Below are 19,448 nucleotides of genomic sequence, written 5' to 3' on the forward strand. Positions count from 1 at the left end.
TCCACAAGAAATGAACATGAGGAAGTTAGAAATTATCAAAACAAAGCCTAAAGAGCGACACAAACCAGACTTCAGTAAAATATGCTGGCAATGTGGACCTGTGTGATTGTACAGCATATGGAAAGTCTTATCAAATGAACAGTAGTTAAAAACCATTTGGCTAAACTATAAAAGTGGAGACACCAATTAACTAGTAAAAAGGGAAAAGAAAATTGCCTGTACATGAGCAGGATATGATCAGTTTATTCCTAGAAATGGTGATCTAGGCCTGATCAAGCAGAACAAATCCCAGGATAATGTCTGGGTGCTGGAACTAATGGTAGGGGGACTTTCTGTAAAGTTCAAAGTAGAAACAGGACTAGAGGCCAATGTTTGCCTATGAGACCATGCTCAATGTTCTTATACATCAGGGGGGCTAAACCATGGCTTGAGAGACACATGCAGCTCTTTTGCAGTTGAAGTATGCTTGTGGTGCCCCCCGACATTCTTCGCCTATCAGACTTGACGGGAGGGGAGCTCAGGGTTTCTGCCCTGTGGTGGGGGCTAGGGGCTTCTGCCTAGCAGGGAGGCAGGGCTCGGGGCTTCTGCCCCACAAGAGGCCCTTGCAGGGCAGAAGCCCAAGCCCTGGCAAACACGCCTGGCTCTTGAACATCTGAAGATTATTGTATGCGGCTTGGAGAGTCAGTAAGTTTGGCCACCCCTGTTACATAGACAAAAAATACAAAACTACAAGAATTTGCTGACTTTGAACATCAAGTCAGAAGAAAGGTTATCTGGGAGTTGTAAACTGGTCACATCACAACATAGTTTTATGGAATTTGACACCACCTAGTTAGAAAGAAAAAGAGTACTTGTGGCACCTTAGAGACTAACAAATTTATTTGAGCATAAACTTTCGTGAGAAGTGAGCTGTAGCTCATGAAAGCTTATGCTCAAATAAATTTGTTAGTCTCTAAGGTGCCACACGTACTCCTTTTCTTTTTGCGGATACAAACTAACACGGCTGCTACTCTGAAACCTGTCACCAAGTTAGAGAGTCTCTGGGTCAAATCTGCCTGACCTTCGGATTTCTCAGCAATAGAAACAAATAGACTAGGAAAATTCCTGAATGGTTTTGTTCTACTTAAGTCAAAAAACAGCTCAGAGAATATCTAAAGCACAGTTTCACAACCCGAGGTCATGACCTAAAATTGGGGCCCCAGAACGTATCAAAGAGTCGTGTGGGGGGGGTGTCCTGTCCCTCGGGGACATGGGAGGCCCTTTGGGGTGGGTGTTGCAGATCGTATTCCGCAAACACACACACAGCCTGCAGAGGCAGCCCTGGTCCCACAGAGCTGGCTGGGCTCAGCCTTGACTCCTGGCATTGTGACCTGGTGCTCAGGGTTGCAGCAAACACTCAGGTTTGGTCCAGCTGCCATTCTGTCATGATGACAAGGAACCACATGGGCCAAATGTGAGTGAGTGGTGCTATGACCCCATGCACCAGGTTGCAATGCATGGCTGGCTCCCAACAGTGTGGCTGGACCAAACCTGGGCAGCGCTGCAACCTCAGAGGTCACAATGGTTGGAGCGGGGAGCCAAGCCCAGCCCAGCCCTGTGGGACAGGAGCTGCCTCTATGGTATGCACGGTGTACTTATTTAGTACTTATTATGATAATACGTGTATTATATATCTTGGGTAAGAAATATTTAGTAAGCCAGTGACAAATGAGTCCTGAGCCCAAAAAGAATCACTGATCTAGAGTATGTAACACAGCCTTACCCTTGGATGAATGTGGCTTTGTGAAAAAAACAGGTAAGTTTATAGTCTGATTTAAGTGGAAATCAGAGTTCACTTTGGGGAGAAATTTAGAGTGTGATTAGAGTGTAAGCTTATCTCTCTGAAAAAAATCACACAGTGGGATGGCAGACCATGAAGCCATGTGACCTAAAATCCAAATACAAGTCTTCACTTTAGTATGTATGCTATTCTGAAACTGATTAATCAATTCTAGCATGTTGTTGAATCTAGTCTATGGCAGGTTTCAGAGTAGCAGCCGTGTTAGTCTGTATTCGCAAAAAGAAAAGGAGTACTTGTGGCACCTTAGAGACTAACCAATTTATTAGAGCATAAGCTTTCGTGAGCTACAGCTCACTTCCTCAGATGCATATCGTGGAAACTGCAGCAGGCTTTATATATACACAGAGAATATGAAACAATACCTATTCCCACCCCACTGTCCTGCTGGTAATAGCTTATCTAAAGTGATTTCCAGCACAAATCCAGGTTTTCTCACCCTCCACCCCCCCACACAAATTCACTCTCCTGCTGGTGATAGCCCATCCAAAGTGACAACTCTTTACACAATGTGCATGACAATCAAGCTGGGCTATTTCCTGCATAAATCCAGGTTCTCACATCCCCCCCACCCCCATACACACACAAACTCACTCTCCTGCTGGTAATAGCTCATCCAAACTGACCACTCTTCAAGTTAAAATCCAAGTTAAACCAGAACATCTGGGGGGGGGGGGGTAGGAAAAAACAAGAGGAAACAGGCTACCTTGCATAATGACTTAGCCACTCCAAGTCTCTATTTAAGCCTAAATTAATAGTATCCAATTTGCAAATGAATTCCAATTCAGCAGTTTCTCGCTGGAGTCTGGATTTGAAGTTTTTTTGTTTTAAGATAGCGACCTTCATGTCTGTGATCGCGTGACCAGAGAGATTGAAGTGTTCTCCGACTGGTTTATGAATGTTATAATTCTTGACATCTGATTTGTGTCCATTTATTCTTTTACGTAGAGACTGTCCAGTTTGACCAATGTACATGGCAGAGGGGCATTGCTGGCACATGATGGCATATATCACATTGGTGGATGTGCAGGTGAACGAGCCTCTGATAGTGTGGCTGATGTTATTAGGCCCTGTGATGGTGTCCCCTGAATAGATATGTGGGCACAGTTGGCAACGGGCTTTGTTGCAAGGATAAGTTCCTGGGTTAGTGGTTCTGTTGTGTGGTATGTGGTTGTTGGTGAGTATTTGCTTCAGGTTGCGGGGCTGTCTGTAGGCAAGGACTGGCCTGTCTCCCAAGATTTGTGAGAGTGTTGGGTCATCCTTTAGGATAGGTTGTAGATCCTTAATAATGCGTTGGAGGGGTTTTAGTTGGGGGCTGAAGGTGACGGCTAGTGGCGTTCTGTTATTTTCTTTGTTAGGCCTGTCCTGTAGTAGGTAACTTCTGGGAACTCTTCTGGCTCTATCAATCTGTTTCTTTACTTCTGCAGGTGGGTATTGTAGTTGTAAGAAAGCTTGACAGAGATCTTGTAGGTGTTTGTCTCTATCTGAGGGGTTGGAGCAAATGCGGTTGTATCGCAGAGCTTGGCTGTAGACGATGGATCGTGTGGTGTGGTCAGGGTGAAAGCTGGAGGCATGCAGGTAGGAATAGCGGTCAGTAGGTTTCCGGTATAGGTGGTGTTTATGTGACCATTGTTTATTAGCACTGTAGTGTCCAGGAAGTGGATCTCTTGTGTGGACTGGACCAGGCTGAGGTTGGTGGTGGGATGGAAATTGTTGAAATCATGGTGGAATTCCTCAAGGGCTTCTTTTCCATGGGTCCAGATGATGAAGATGTCATCAATATAGCTCAAGTAGAGTAGGGGCTTTAGGGGACGAGAGCTGAGGAAGCGTTGTTCTAAGTCAGCCATAAAAATGTTGGCATACTGTGGGGCCATGCGGGTACCCATAGCAGTGCCGCTGATCTGAAGGTATACATTGTCCCCAAATGTGAAGTAGTTATGGGTAAGGACAAAGTCACGAAGTTCAGCCACCAGGTTAGCCGTGACATTATCGGGGATAGTGTTCTTGACGGCTTGTAGTCCATCTTTGTGTGGAATGTTGGTGTAGAGGGCTTCTACATCCATAGTGGCCAGGATGGTGTTATCAGGAAGATCACCGATGGATTGTAGTTTCCTCAGGAAGTCAGTGGTGTCTCGAAGGTAGCTGGGAGTGCTGGTAGCGTAGGGCCTGAGGAGGGAGTCTACATAGCCAGACAATCCTGCTGTCAGGGTGCCAATGCCTGAGATGATGGGGCGCCCAGGATTTCCAGGTTTATGGATCTTGGGTAGTAGATAGAATATCCCAGGTCGGGGTTCCAGGGGTGTGTCTGTGCGGATTTGATCTTGTGCTTTTTCAGGAAGTTTCTTGAGCAAATGCTGTAGTTGCTTTTGGTAACTCTCAGTGGGATCAGAGGGTAATGGCTTGTAGAAACTCGTGTTGGAGAGCTGCCGAGCAGCCTCTTGTTCATATTCCGACCTATATTCTTGAGCCACTGTGGATTTCGTTACAGCCCCAATAAATTCTACCTTTTGATCTGGGGTTAACTGAGACTTCTTGTTTATTCAGTTCCAGCCTGCAGAACAGATGAATGATGTATTGAACACTGTTTATCACCTGTTTGGGAAAAGACCCGCTCACCAACCAGTAATCTTGATCACTGCATTTCAACTTGCGGATTGTGTCCTCTGCAGGTCCCAAAAGGCAAGTGGGGGATCACAAGGTGTTAAATTTTATTACAGCCAAAGCAAAGAAAATTTCACTCCTCTTCAAGGTCAAGTGTTACCCGTCAATCTCTCGAAATACACACACAAACCAATTCTAGAGGCTTGTCGCTATTGTAATTGAAACATTTACTATAAGAGTTTTAAAAAAAAGTAAGGGAGGCACACAAATGTTTGATTTCAGATAAGGGGTTGCCAACCTGAAAAGGCTGAAAAACACTGGTCTAGATACAGGTAAACCAACACATTCCTTTTCCCGACATGTGCTGCCAGAAATTTCATGAAGGTTCTCAATGTCATCAACAACACAAAAGGAAGGACTCTCTACTGATGACGTGCATTTTATCCCACTGAAAAATGAAAATATTTCCTGTTTGCTGGCTGGCTGGAATATGTGTCTTGTAGATCGAAAGCTCCAAACCAACTTACAGGATCTAGGGAAGAAGTATGGAGAACAAGATTACCATTTAAAATTTGAACTGGCAAACAAAGGAATTTCTCAGGTCTAAAATTGAACACGAGGTTTCTGATTTCTTAGGAACTAGACAATATTGGGAATGGAACCCTTTCCCTCCAATACTGAAGGGGAACCTCCTCTATAGCACTGAGAGCCAGCAAAGATTGAACCTCCCGCTGAAGGAGACTCTTATGACAAGGGTCCCTAAAGAGGTGGATTAGGGTAGGAATTTCTTGGAATTGCATAGAGTGACCTCTCTGAATTATTTCCAGTACATATTGGTCTGTAGTATTATTCCTCCATCCCTCCTGGAATGGTCCCAAAAAGGGGTAAGGAAAGTGAAAAGATCTTCCAGGATTGGTTGGCAGCACTCAATATACATGTCAAAACGACTGCACTTGGAGCCATACAACCCCTTAGCATTCATCTTAGTAAATGTAGACAAAGGTCTCCTCTTACAGAATCACCATTTGTTCTTAGAGAAATCTGATGTTCTCTGATAATGGAGTAGTGGCGGACTGCTATACAGTGGAGCAAGTAGAATTCATTTCTTACCAGTATGCTGCACTCATGGGAGGGAGAGAATGGCCATTCTTATGTTCCTTCAAAAGGAAGGTATTCTAGTGTAGTTTGAACCTTCTTTAGCAATCCAAATGACTAGAGCCATGACATGCTGCATGACGATCGCTATCAATTGCAAAGCCATATCTGAAGAATCAGTTGAAGCCTGTAAGGAGGCCTTCAGTATTAATGGACCCTCCAAGATTTAAATTTTTCCCTGGAGTCAGAAGAAAGTTTTTTGAGGAACTAAGCAACCTTGCTCAGCACATGGAAATCATAATGTGAAAGAAGGGTCTGATAATTCACTATGCAAAATTGAAGGCTAGCTGACGAATAACTCTTTTTCCTCAGAAGGTCCAATCTTTTTGACTCCTTTTCCTTTGGAGTAGTTCTAAAATATTGATATTTTGACTTCTCTTGTGCCATGGTCACAACTAAAGACCACAGAGAAGGATGAATGTAGAAAATACTCAAAGCCCACTAAAGGAACCTAATAGTTTTTTTCAAATTTTGTAGAGGTTGGTGGTACAGAGGCTGGAGTCTGACATAACTAAGTCTTCATTTATATTGCACAAGCCCCTTTGTAGTGGATGTATGTAATAAGTTCAACAATTTACACCTTTTCTCTTGGACAGGCTGAACTGCATTTCCACAACTTCTGCCACTCTTCAAGTCAGGGGTCTCAAAGTCCTGGCCCATGGGCCATCTGCAGCCCGAGAACCTGCCCACTACGGCCCGCAGAGGAGAGACGCATGCAGATATGCTGCCCAATGTCTGCTGCAGGCGCCGCCCTCGCAGCTCCCATTGGCTGGGGGAGAGGGACAGAGATACCATCACTAGTCACCAGGGAGAGTCAGCCATGGAGGCAGTGTCACTTTTTTCCACAATGAATATAAACAAGTCAAAATACCGAACACAACTATCTGATGCACACCTTGCTGCAATCCTGAAGGTTTCAACTGATCAGTCACTGAGGCCAAACATCAACAAACTGACAGAACTGAAGCGTTGGCTGGTGTCTGGCAAACACTAAAAACTCTCTGCAGGTGAAGAGTTGTATAAAGTTGTATGACAGTTTTATTATTTCTAAGAAATTCAAAATAAAAAATATAAACATTTTCTTTTCTGAACACCATCTTCAGTGACATTACTGGCCCGCTGGGAGGATTTGAGGACTTTCACTGGCCCTAAGGTAAATTGAGTTTGAGACCCCTGCTGTAAGTCATTCCATAATCATCTGACAAAGACATCTGGCCTCATCTGGTGACTGTGTCCTGGGACAGCTTCAGGAACTTGTTGAGGTATATATTCACAGAATCTGATGTGGAGAAGATTTCAGTCAGCAAGATGAGTACTTTTCTGTTATAGCTGCTGTTGCTTTAGAGGTGGGCCTAGGGAGAAGGAGATCTAGCTCTGGAACCAGAAGCTGAAGAATGCTTCACTGTAGGATATGGGCCCCATGGGCACCACTCAGGCCAAGCAGTTTGTCCATATGGGTATGCCAGGGTGGGCATACCCATTGGGGACTTTTGAACATGTCTATATTTACCCGTATGCCTGACCTGACTCTCAAATAAATAAATAAGTCAGTCATGAGAGGTATCCCAAAGGCTAAGAGGGTGAAACACCTCCACTAATAGAAGATGAAGAGGAATATTCATCTTCTTCTTCCAAGAGACCTGCTTGCAAGGCAGTGTGAGAATTGCCCCCTGAAAGGGGCTTACCACCATAACTCCCATGTGACTTAAAAAGCATCTCCTGAATGACAGAAACCTCTAATAAGGGGGAGTTAGGCTGCATGGAAGTAGTCAAATCATTGTGTGCCATATGGTTTGGCACCAGGTGGTGCTGCGGCATAGGTTGGCCTGGTAATAACGAAGCCCACACTGGGGACACTAATACCAGCAGCAGTAGCACTGCTGCCAGAGGAGTCAGAATTGGGATTATTGAAGCAGCAGCAACTGGCTTCAAATGCACAGGGCCTGACAGCTGCTGTGCTGAGAATGACTGCACTGAACAAATCAACACTGCAGAAGATTATAAGTGTGCCAGCATCTGAGGCACATGACCAGAGCTGGTCTACGTGTTTTACCACCCCAGACAGAAAATGGTTTTTGTACACTACCACCACCACCCCTTTCCCGTCCCCCAGCAAAAGGCATAAGCAAACAAACACACACACCCCGGCAAAAAAACAGCTCTTTCTTTTGGAGGAAGTCTTGCCAGGAAATCTTCCTCTGCACTCCTGCGGAGTGATACTTGTCACTGCTCACAGCTGCAATGGCAGGAATGACCAGAGTCCCAGAGGTTAAGGCAGTCGTTGGGGCACTTTTCACTGACGATTGTGCTGACTAGTGGGTTCTGACTCCCATCTAGTTCAGAGACTAGCCTCCTACCTTTCTTTAAAAGAAATAACTTCTTCCTATTACTCCTAGATTTAGCTGCCCCTTCAGTAAGGGCTTTACAATTCTTACATTTCTCTTTTTCATGGCCCTCCCCTAAAAGGTCAAGACAGTATAAATGTGTGCCACTAATGGTCATAACTACCCAACAAGACTCATGAAATTTAAAGCCCAGGGGTCTTAGTCCCAACATAATGTCAGACGCCCCTGTACAGGACAGAAAAACTAAATAAAGCTAAAACCCTCTAAATTATTACACCAATTACTAAATCTAAATAACCAATAAACTATTTATTAAAAAAACTAATCAAATATGTGACAGGGGGGCAGGGGAAGTGGACAGTACAGCTGGGTATCTGTCACAGCAAAAAGCAGTGGAAAGGAACCAAGGGTTGGCTTGTCACTCTGCCCCCTTTATACCTTTGAAGGAAGAGAGGGACTCAAAGTCATCAAGGGAGCAGGTGCAACCAATGGACACTGCTGGCTAAAGCATTCTGATATCTAGTGCATGGTGTGCAAGTAACCATAAGTGGAACACACAGACAAATGCTTGAAAAAAACCTCAGATTTCACCAATCCTGATAAGAGGCAGAGCAGCTGTGAGGTATGGAATCGAACCTGCTCAACTGACATTCTAGCAATAACTGACCTTTATCACCAAGGAAAGCCTGATTGCCAGATACAAAGATGTATTTCAGACCTTGGGGAGCTTGAGTAACAGCATCATAAACATACAGCTTACTTGTTGTCTGCAGATGTTGGAAGATATCCTTAAGCCTATCTAGCACAATGAAAGGCACTCTGCACAAAATTTAGAAAATAGGATTTGTAAGCAGAGTTCAAGGACTCGTGAACTGGTTTAACAGCCTTGTGATTATACAGAAGAATGGCACACTGGATATGTCTGGACACATGGGCCTGAAAGTCAGTACACAGACAACAGCACATCATACTCATCACACAGTACTTTGACCTCTGTGTCAGGAAAGACAATAGTCTCCACCTGATACTATTCTTGATTAACAGGATGGAAGTTAGCAGATAGGGTTGGATAAGTTACCCTTGTGTATCTGCACATTCAATAATCCTATGGGGAACATACCATTTATGCCACCTGCCATGTGGAATCAAGTCTGCAACCAGGTATTCCAGCAGAAACATCAGGAGATCTTTGGCCATATTCAAGGAATTATTATGGCAATATTATCATTATGGCAGAAACAACAGAGCTGCATGACCAAATCTTGCACCCAGCTGATAGGAATGGAATATACCAAAAAATGTCAAGTTCAATAAAGAAATGATTCAATTCTAAACTATTTTTATAAAAAGAGTGAGACAGACAGTGATATTGCAAGGAGTTAGATCAGGGGTCGGCAACCTTTCAAAAATGGTGTGCTGAGTCTTCATTTATTCACTCTAGTTTAAGGTTTCGCGTGCCAGTAATACATTTTAATGTTTTTAGAAGGTATCTTTCTATAAATCTATAATATATAACTAAACTGTTGTTGTATGTAAAGTAAATAAGGTTTTTAAAATGTTTAAGAAGCTTCATATAAAATTACATTAAAATGCAGATCTTATCAGTTTAGTGTGATCCTTGCCCTTGCTTTTCCTTGCTACGTTTTCCAATGTCTGGCACGTATTTGGATACTTTAAGCTGCACACAGGCTTCTGAGTGATCAGTTGTTAACTGGCTCCGAGAGGGACAGAGGACAGATTTTATGTGTGAAAATACCTGTTCACACAAGCATGTGGATCCAAATGCAAACGCAATTTTCTTCGAACAGATAAATTTCACTGGCAGGGATGTCCAGCAGTTCAGAACAGAGTTTCAAGTGCACTCCGCAGATCTCCAAACTTTGATGCCCACAATTCTTTTTAACTGAATGAGCTGCATTTCGAAATCTTCAACGCCCATCCTTTGAAATACAGACAAATCCAAGTCGCTTTCGTTGAACTTTTCAGGTTTAATTAGAAAAGAAAGCATTGGGCCAAATAGCTGGAAATCTTGAAATCTGTCAGAAAATTCTGATTTCAGTTCTTGCACGTACATTCTAATCTCATCGTCAAACGCAGTGCACTGTTCCACGTGGCATGATAGTGATGTAAGCAGCAACTCAGGACTTAAAAATATCCCAGTACAGTAGCGCTGGAACAATTTTTAAGGTGGGAGTGCTGAGCTGTGCCCCCTCTTGCCCCGTCTGCACCCCTCACTGCCCCAGGCTGGGGCCAGTGGGGCAGCTGGGGGCAGCTGGAGAGCCCCAGGCCGGTGGCCAAGACCTCAGGCTGGCAGCAGGCTGAGTGGGGCCAGAACCCCGGCTGGCAGGGGGCCGGCGGCCGGTACACTAGGCCAGTAGTGGAGCTCCCGGGACTGATGGCCGGGACCCAGGGCTGGCAGACAGAACCCCAGCTGGCAGGGGGCCAGCGGCTGGTAACCCAGGCCAGCAGCGGAGCCCCCGGGACTGGTGGCCAGGACCCAGGCCACTGAAAATCAGCTCGCATGCCATAGGTTGCCTACCCCTGAGTTAGATCTTTTGAAGAAAAAGGGCTCTACAGGAAAAGAAACTTGCAGCTCCATGTAGTAATGACATGGATGCAAAAAGAATGGTCAAGACACAAAAGAGATGTTTTTCCTGCTACTAAATCCTTCTTGCCTATGAAGGATCTGCTTTTGTGTCAGGACAGAACCCTATTTGTAGGAGAAAAGGTGGCTGTATCTAACGTAGTATTGTTTCAGTATTGTTACATGAAGCTTACCAGGACATGCAGAGAACCAAGCTGACAGAGAAAGCAACAACATACTGGACTGGCATGTCTGGCGATATTGAGAAGATAATAAAAGGATGTTCAAGGTGTGCACGTAGAAGTCCTAGCAATTCAAAAGAGCTGTCATGAGTTTATGAGGTCTCCAACAATGGGAAATATGTATTTGTTTGAAAAATACTGAAGCACATGTAAAAATGGCAAGATCTACATTCAAAGTATTAAGGACTGATAAAGATCCCAGATAAAACTGCCAATTCAATTATTGCTAAACTAAAAGCACTATTTATCTGGCATGACGCACTGTGACCACTTATATGTGACAGTGTCCCATTTGTGACCTTTTAGTTCCAAATGTCTGCAAAGGAGTGGAATTTGGGTAAACAAGTGTTGCAGACACACAGTCATTGCTCAAAAACGGAGGGGAATCAGGGACAAACACACACTTGGTCATTATGGAATACCACAATGTGCCAGTGACTGGCACATAATTAATCATACTCATCAACCCAAATATTAACAGGAAAATTGCTCAGAGGACAGAAGGAGAATCCCAGTGGTAGCAGCCTTATAGAGATTTCAGAACCTGAGTAAAGTAAAAGAACATCTGGAAAAAGCTCAGAACACACAAAAGCAGCTATCCAATCACACAGAAAGATTTCTTACAGTTGAAGTAGGAACTCCATGTCAGGATGGAAGTACGTACCAGATTACTGCCTGCTCTTTTGGACATGTCAGACAAAGACATTATTCCTGTGCAGTGTAGAGACCACTGGAAAAAGAGATGCTTGAAGACCTACTTGCTTGGTGCAGGCAGTGCTATCTTGGCTCTGTCCTTCAGTGCTGATGGAGTCATCAGTGCCAGTGGTGGAGGTCACTGGTAAGGGTCTCTGCACTGTCTCTCTCACTGGCATGGTCGGTGCTGCAGAGGAGGAAGCACTCTTAGATTTGTGCCTCGACTCCTTGTCTTTCCAACGGGGCTTGGCAGAAGTCCCAGTGCGGATGGTGCCAGAGGTGCCCGGTGCCTCTAAGGCGCTCACCCAAGTGATGATCTGCTTCGAGGACAGCGACCTGGCAGGAGACCATCTCTTTTTATGTGGTTCCCTCTGCGAAAACGGCGTGGCTCTTTTCCTCGATCTTTTAGAGGACTGAGCATTGTCCTTAGTTAAAGTGGATTTTCTCGGGGAGCCAGATGAGGAAGGGGTCTGTTGTCCTGGAACGGAGTCTGGTTTGAGAGATTTCTCCATTAAAATCAATTTTAGGTGGAAGTCTTGGTCATGCCTGGCGCTCGATTTCAGGTTGCTACAGTTAGTGCACTTTTGGGGGATGTGCGACTCACTGAGGCAGCGAACACATAGGTTTCCATCTGAGACAGGCATAGCTTCATGGCATGAGCTGAACCTCTTAAAGCCGGAGGAACCAGGCATTGTTGAATGGGTTAAGTGTTCCCTGCTCTGAGGGAACTAATGGGAAAAAGTTGGATTTTTTTAAACTAAGTAAACAAACACTAGCTATAGAATAGAATACATAATAGAAAACTCAAACTACTTCTAATTCTATTTTTCGAGGCTTAAGAGGAAGACGCTGGGAACCCACCACAGAGCTCTGTCTCAGGCCAAGGATGGTTGAGAAGGAACTGAGGGGGTTAGGCTGCATACACGCTGGATGAGGCACCAACGATGCTGCAGGACAGCTATTGTTCACATGCAGCCTGGATGGATATTGGTACTGAAAATCTCCAATCAACGCGTTGGGACACACCGACACCTGAAGTGGAGCACCCACAGGGATATCACTCGAAGAAGTGAAGGTTGCAAAGTCAAGCGACAAAGAATTAGGAAATGCCAGAATTAAGATTGTACATGCTACATTAATTTGTCCTCTTGTGTGTATGTATAATGGTCACATACTATTTTTTCCACAGGATCTCCGCCTCACTTAGTGTTCAGGATGGAAAGTGATCACTGATTTCGTAACTATTCAATTTGTTTTTTATCCTTATCATTTAAAGTGTTGTTCCATGGTTTATTTACTGCACACCATGCAACTCTGCACTGAAAAAAGCTTTATGATGGGCTTTACTCTGGTGCTAACCCTCATAGTATGTGAGTACTATGGGGGGAGGGATAGCTCAGTGGTTTTAGCATTGGCCTGCTAAACCCAGGGTTGAGAGTTCAATCCTTGAGGGGGCCATTTAGGAATCTGGGGCAAAAATTGGGGATTGGTCCTACTTTGAGCAGGAGGTTGGACTAGATGACCGCTTGAGGTCCCTTCCAACCCTGATATTCTATGATTCTTTAGTACTTCACAAATATTAATTCATATATCGTCACAAAATTCCTCTAAGTTAAGAAGGAACGGAGAGATAAAAGCTAAAATAGTCACAATTGTCCACTAAATTTGGTTACCCAACTTTGAGACATCTAAGGCCTTATTTTTCAGAATACTACACATTTTTATGGACTTTATAAGTTCATTGAACAGCTCCCATTGGCTTCAGCTACAGCTGTGAGCACTCAGCAGTTTTGCAAAACCAACTGCAGGTGTCTCAAATTGGGCACACATAAAACAAGGAATACACAATAGTTGCCACCTGTGAAAGGCTTATTTTAAGTGACTTTCCCAGAATCAGATGGGAACTCTGCACCAGAAGTAGGAATAAAACCCAATTCACTATTGTGGCATTCAACTGCTTAAGCCATGAGGCCATTCTTTCTCTACCTGCAAACCTCTGCTTCATTCATTCCACACCTTTCAGCTGCTTGAGCAAATGAGACTGAGGTGCAAAAGACAACAGCCTCTTTTACTAGACAACTCTAGTTATCCTAGTGCATGGTCCATCCTGTGGCACTGAATAAGACAGAAGTTCTGTGGAAAAATAGTATGTGATCATGTAAACAAAGATTATTATAATGACTATACCAAAGGGGAGTGTATTAAGGTTGTACAGGCAACCTTAATTCTGGCATTTCCTAACCTTTGAGTGCTTGACTTTGCAATATAAACAGTCGTTAAACTTAATTTGGTTTATATATTGTCCTAGATTCTTTTTAAATGGATGAAACTCCAACAAGTGAAGTGATATTAACCATCCTATGTCTCATCAGCACTATTGGAACTTTAGATATAAAACACATCTCTACCATTGGAGCTAATGGAATAACTGAGAGAGAATCAGAGCTATTATTGCTATGTGGACCAGTCTCTAAAGGGGGATGAGACGCACACTTTGCAAGTAGGTTTTTTCAGCTATTTATCAGACAGCAGAGGACACAGACTCGGCAATCTTGGGTTCCAGTCCAGGTCCTAAAAGGGAGCATACTCTCTTGGCTACAGATCCTTCTAACCTTGCCCACCATGTCTGCCCCCTCTACCCTTAGCATGTATCCCCTCAGCCTGTCTCTGCCCCACATCTGACATGTATTCTCCATCTGCCCTCCCTGTTTCTATCACCTTTCCACAACTTTTCTTTGCCTCCCCCATTCCTCTGCAGTCCAGTTAGGCTGCTTCCTCCTTTGCCTCCATGCATCTAGGCATCAACACAAGGAGCACTGAGAGCACCAGAGAGGCAGTCTCTATGCCCTCAGTTCCTATGCCCAGAGCCACTGCAGCGTGGAGGAATAAATACTGGGAAAATTCTGCTCAGCCCCTGCAGCCGTGGGATGGAGCACAAGTAGTATAGAAAGAAAGTTCAGATAATTTGGCTGCCAAACTCAAGCAGGCCTTTACTGAGCACATGCTAACTATGTTTTTAGAGAGGCTTCCAACTGGCCTAACATTTGGGATGATTTTCATGGGGATGGGAAAAAGCACACCCCCTGATACCAGGTCAACTCCCAATGCCAAATTTCAAGTTTCTGCTCCAACACATTGAAACACTGGAATTTATCAATGAAGTATGTATGTATATATGAGGTTTTAAACATGGGAAAAAAACATTTTTTTCCTAACCTTCTTTTGAAAAATGACTGAACCATTTTAGCTGAAATCTTAAAAAAGTACATAAATAAATGGTCCAAGGGAGACGCCCAGCATGGAAAATTTCAGTCCAAATGATTAAAGTTTGATAAAGTTATAAGCAACTGAACACAAGATCTTATAATAGAAAGTGCTAGGTAATCTTAACTACATGTATCGCTACCAGCTCTGCATAAAATAATAAGTATACTTTCTTAATTTTATGCATTTTTAAACTATTATCCCAGGAATGTGCCTTATTGGGAAGAATTTACTTTCACAGAGAAATACCAAAATAGAGTTCTCAACAAGCCCAGCAAGTCACCTTGAGTATGAACCAATATCAGGATATTGTCATTGTACTGACTCTGCAATACCTGCACTCACAAACCTGCAACTGCAGTCAAGAATTAGAGAGAACTGAACCTGAAAGTGAGGATAAATTAGAAGAAGGAATAATCACCATACTGAAGAAATAATACCAGCAAGTTAGACAGCTATAAAACTCCAGTGGAAAAATTTAAATCTGCCATTCTAGAGGGAATCCTTTAATCTCAAAGTGCATTTTCATTAGATTAATATTAGCTTTCCCAATGCAGATACAATAGACTGACCTGATAATGGGGTTTATACCACTGTTTCAAATCCCAGTCCCAAAGAATCATCTGTAAAAGAGACAAAATAAATAGCAATGAGTTATATGTTAATAGTCAAAAAGTGTATATTAATAGAATACATCTTGATCAGTTCATGCTATTTACAATAATTCCCTCCAAATTTTGGTGGGTGGGAAAGGTTAATTTTCAGCTGATCATTTCATTGTCTCAATTGCTGACATTAAAACAAAAGTCATGATAAAGTATGAAAACCACGTATAGCAATAACTGTCAGTAAAAGATTTAAATTTTAAGAGCAATGCAATTTATTTATTGATAAAGTAACTATATGGTCTTTTTTTTAATCCTGCTGGATTGCAAACAGTAAAAAAGTCATCCATCAGACAGGTCACAGCAGTGGGTGGTGATGTTACTTTTCTATTTTTATTTATATAGTTATAAAGGCAAATAAAATGGCACCTACACTAAGCTCTAAGCACTCTTGGAAATAATTTATAAACACAGCTGACCAGCCGCCCTGTAGTGTGAAAAACTGCTATCTGACTGAATATGCTACTTAGGGTATACTGAGCATGCTCAGTAACATCTGCTGAAGCCAGCAGCGAGGGACCCCTGCAGCAGCCCAGCCTCTGCGGGCAACCTCTGCAACTGACCGGCCGCCGGCACTGGCAGGGACCCCATAGCTCCCCAGCTGCCACCACTGGCAGGGTCCACCTTGCAGCTGCTCAGCAGCTGCAAGCAGCTGGTCCCCGTGCCCCCCCCCCCCCGCACAGGCAGAGGGATCCTGGAGCAGCTCAGCAGCTGCTGGAAGGGGCCACCCCACAGCTCCCCAGCCATCGTCAATGGTGGCAGTGGGACCTTCTCACAACTGACTGGCCACCAGTGGGGACCCCTGAGCTGCCCAGTTACCGGCGGCAGCAGCAGCAGAGGGACTCCGGAGATGCTCAGCAGCTGCAAGGGATTCCCACAGCTCCCCAGCTGTCGCGGCTGGCAGGGGACCCCCCTGCCGCTGCTCAGCCCCTACCCCTACCCACCACAGCTGCCTCCGGCCATGGCAGAGGGACCCTGGAGCTGCTTAGCGGCTGCTGGAGGGGGCCCCCCAAAGCTCCCCAACGGGCTCCGCAGGGCAATGGGGACCCTGTAGCTCCCAGCTGCTGCAGGGAGATTGGGCAGTGTGCTGGACCCTTCTCCCTCCCCATTTTGTCAGGAATGTTTTTAATAAAAGTCAGGGACAGGTCACGGCTTCTGTGATTTTTTGTATCTTAGCCATGAACTGTCCATGACTTTTACTAAAAATATCCATGACTAAATTGTAGCCTTAACTATAACTCCCAGATCCTTTTCATCAGTACTACCACCTCACCAGTTAATCCCTGTTTTGTAGTTGTGCATTAGATTTTTCCGTCTCAAGTGAAATACTTTGGCCTTGTCGTTATCAACCTCATCTTGTTGATTTCAGACCAATTCTCTAATTATCTAGGTCTCTTTGAACTCTAATCGTGTCCTCCAAAGTACAGGCTGGAAGGGGTTGCAAGGAGTCATCCACAAATTTTATAAGCATACTCTACACTCCATAATCCAAGTCATTAATGAACAGTCTGAATAGTACCGACCCCAGGACTGGCCCCTGCAGAACCCCACTAGATAGTCCCTCTAACTAATCTCTACATGTGGTCTTTTATCTAGTTAAGCATGCACCTTATAGTATTTTCATCTAGACCACATTTCCCTAGTTTTCTTATGAGAATGTCATGTGGGACTGTGTCAAAAGTCTTACTAAAAATCAAGATATATCATGTCTACTACTTTCCCCTTATCCACTAGGCCAGTAACTATCAAAAAAGGAAACTATGTTTGTTTGGCATGATTTGTTTTTGACAAATCCATGCTGTTTATTCCTTATAACCCTATTATCCTCTAGGTATTAAACAATTAATTTGTAAACAATTTGTTACAGTATGTTTTCAGGTATCATATTTAGGCTGAGTGGTACATAATTCCCAATTCCTCTTTGTTCCCCTTCTAAAGATAGGCACTATATTTGCCCTTCTTCAGTCCTCCAGGACTTTACCTGTCCTCCATGAATTCTCAAAGATAACTGCTAACAGTTCTGATATTTCTTCAGTTAGTTCCTTAAGTACCCTAAGATTAATTTCATTAGGCCCTGCCAACTTGAATACCTCTAACTTATCCAAATATTCTTTAATCTGATCTTTCCCTATTTTGGCTTGTGCTCCCTCACCCTTGTTAATATGAATTATTTTGAGTATTTGCTCTCTAGTAATCATTTTAGCAAAGATGGAAGCAAAACAGGCATTAAATACCTCAGCTTTCTCAATGTCATCAATTATTAGCCCTTCTTCCCTGGTAAATAGGAGACCTACTCTATGCTTCATCTTTCATTTAACAAGTGGTAGGCCACATTCTATATCAGTTCATTTTCAAGTGGATTCAAGATGTAGCTTCAAGTGGAGCATATTCCTGTACAGTAATCAAGTAACAAATCGATAAAAGAATGAATTACAATGAGGTCCTTTTTGGTAAGAAAAGATCATAACCTCCTAGCCAGATGCAAATATAAAAAATCTGTCTTGATATTGTTGAAAGTTTACCATTCAATAGTAATTGCAGATCTAACCAGACTCTCAAATTGTAACAAGTGGAAGACACACACACTTTCAGTCAAGGTGTGGGGCAGATACAATCTGTGTCATATTGTCCAGTTGCTCTCCTCAACTCACCAACATCACTGCTGTTTTCTGTGGTCTGAAACTGAGCAAATTTGCTCTCATCCACACCCTTTGCCTCTTCCCAAACACTAATAAAGATGTTAAATAGGGGTTGAAAAAGGTATATATTTCCACTGATATTTCAGTAGTAAACACTATACTTGGTAGCATCTCTATAGGTTTAGTTTCCTTATGATAGAAACTCAAAGATAGCAGTGGTATCACTTCTTTCACATGTGTATATCCTGATAAACTGTCATTTATCACTAAGCTTTTTTTAGAAATTCTAACAAGTTAGCATTCCACATGACAATGTCCTTATCCAAGCCGATTTGAATTCATATCTAGTATGATTTTGTGAGACAGTTGCCAATACTTTATTAAAATTCTACTGTGTTGCATCTAATTCTTTCCCTTCATTCAGAAATTTTACAGTTCTACCAGAAAACCCTATTCTATGTAATTAGCTACTCAAAATTACAACAGCTAAAGAGTTATCTATGTCTAAGCACAAAACAGATGGCTTTATATCTTACTTCCTTCTCCCTGCCCCCATAACCTAGTGGAGTATGACATCTATACTTCCAACTCATTAAATGAGAAAAAAAAATATTTTTTTTTATTTTTTTAGGAAGTTTGAAAATAGAAAGAAGATGGGTCACAGGGCAGATCCCCAGCTGATGTAAACTGTCATAGCTTCATTGATTTCAAAGCAGCTGTGATACTTTACACCAGCTGAAGATCTGCCCCTATACGTTTTAGATATTCTGTATTCAAAAGAACGTGCCTCCACTGTGCTTGGGCTCCAGGTATTAACAAAATATTATAATGTATTACTTGACATATTAAATCATAGTGTCCACAAAATGCTTCTGAAAAATTAAGACAAATTATTTGTAAGTCATTGTAAAATGCTTGGGTCTTTTATTTTCCTCTTTGTGCCATTCTCTCATAATACAAGAATATTAATACTCACTGCTCTTTAAAATATGATACATCTTATTAATATGATTTTTTTTTGCCCACAAGTAGTTAATTCTGTTCCAAAACCAACCAACAACATTTTTTTTCTGTAAATACTTTATAGTAAGGACTTAGACTAACAGCACTAACTCAAAAAGCCAAAATAAATGCTAAAGTGAAAAAATAAAATCTGCTAAAATGTCTGTGGAAAATATGATATTTTCTTCTTCAAAAGTTTTGTTTGAAGTTACTGTGTGAATATGATTGTGTGAATATGATTGCAAGCCTACATGTCATGAACAGCTTTACAAAACCACCAAAACCACACTGATACGTCAGCAATGCAATCGGAAGATGCTATCGGGTACAAATACGTCAATTCATTGTTCTTACTGCAGACCAAAAATAAAAACTACATACGAAAAATGAAATTTAGAGAATTGCTGTTACATTTTAGTGA

The 19,448-nt window shown here is 42.8% G+C and overlaps 1 protein-coding gene across 4 annotated transcripts in view; it reads right to left on the reverse strand.

Annotated features, from left to right (window-relative positions):
* Positions 1–19,448, reverse strand: part of PDE3B (phosphodiesterase 3B) — a 283,802-nt gene that overhangs the window by 133,283 nt on the left and 131,071 nt on the right. For all 4 annotated transcript variants that reach the window (XR_013635919.1, XM_073347443.2, XM_073347444.2 and 1 more), the window contains exon 2: positions 15,294–15,344. Coding sequence is in view for 3 of the 4 variants with exons in the window: in XM_073347443.2 (XP_073203544.2) it covers positions 15,294–15,344 (51 nt within the window). In the remaining variant the exon portion in view is untranslated. The remainder of the gene's footprint in view (positions 1–15,293; positions 15,345–19,448) is intronic.

The sequence above is a fragment of the Lepidochelys kempii genome, chromosome 6 (assembly GCF_965140285.1).
Source record: "Lepidochelys kempii isolate rLepKem1 chromosome 6, rLepKem1.hap1, whole genome shotgun sequence".
NCBI lineage: Eukaryota > Metazoa > Chordata > Testudines > Cheloniidae > Lepidochelys > Lepidochelys kempii.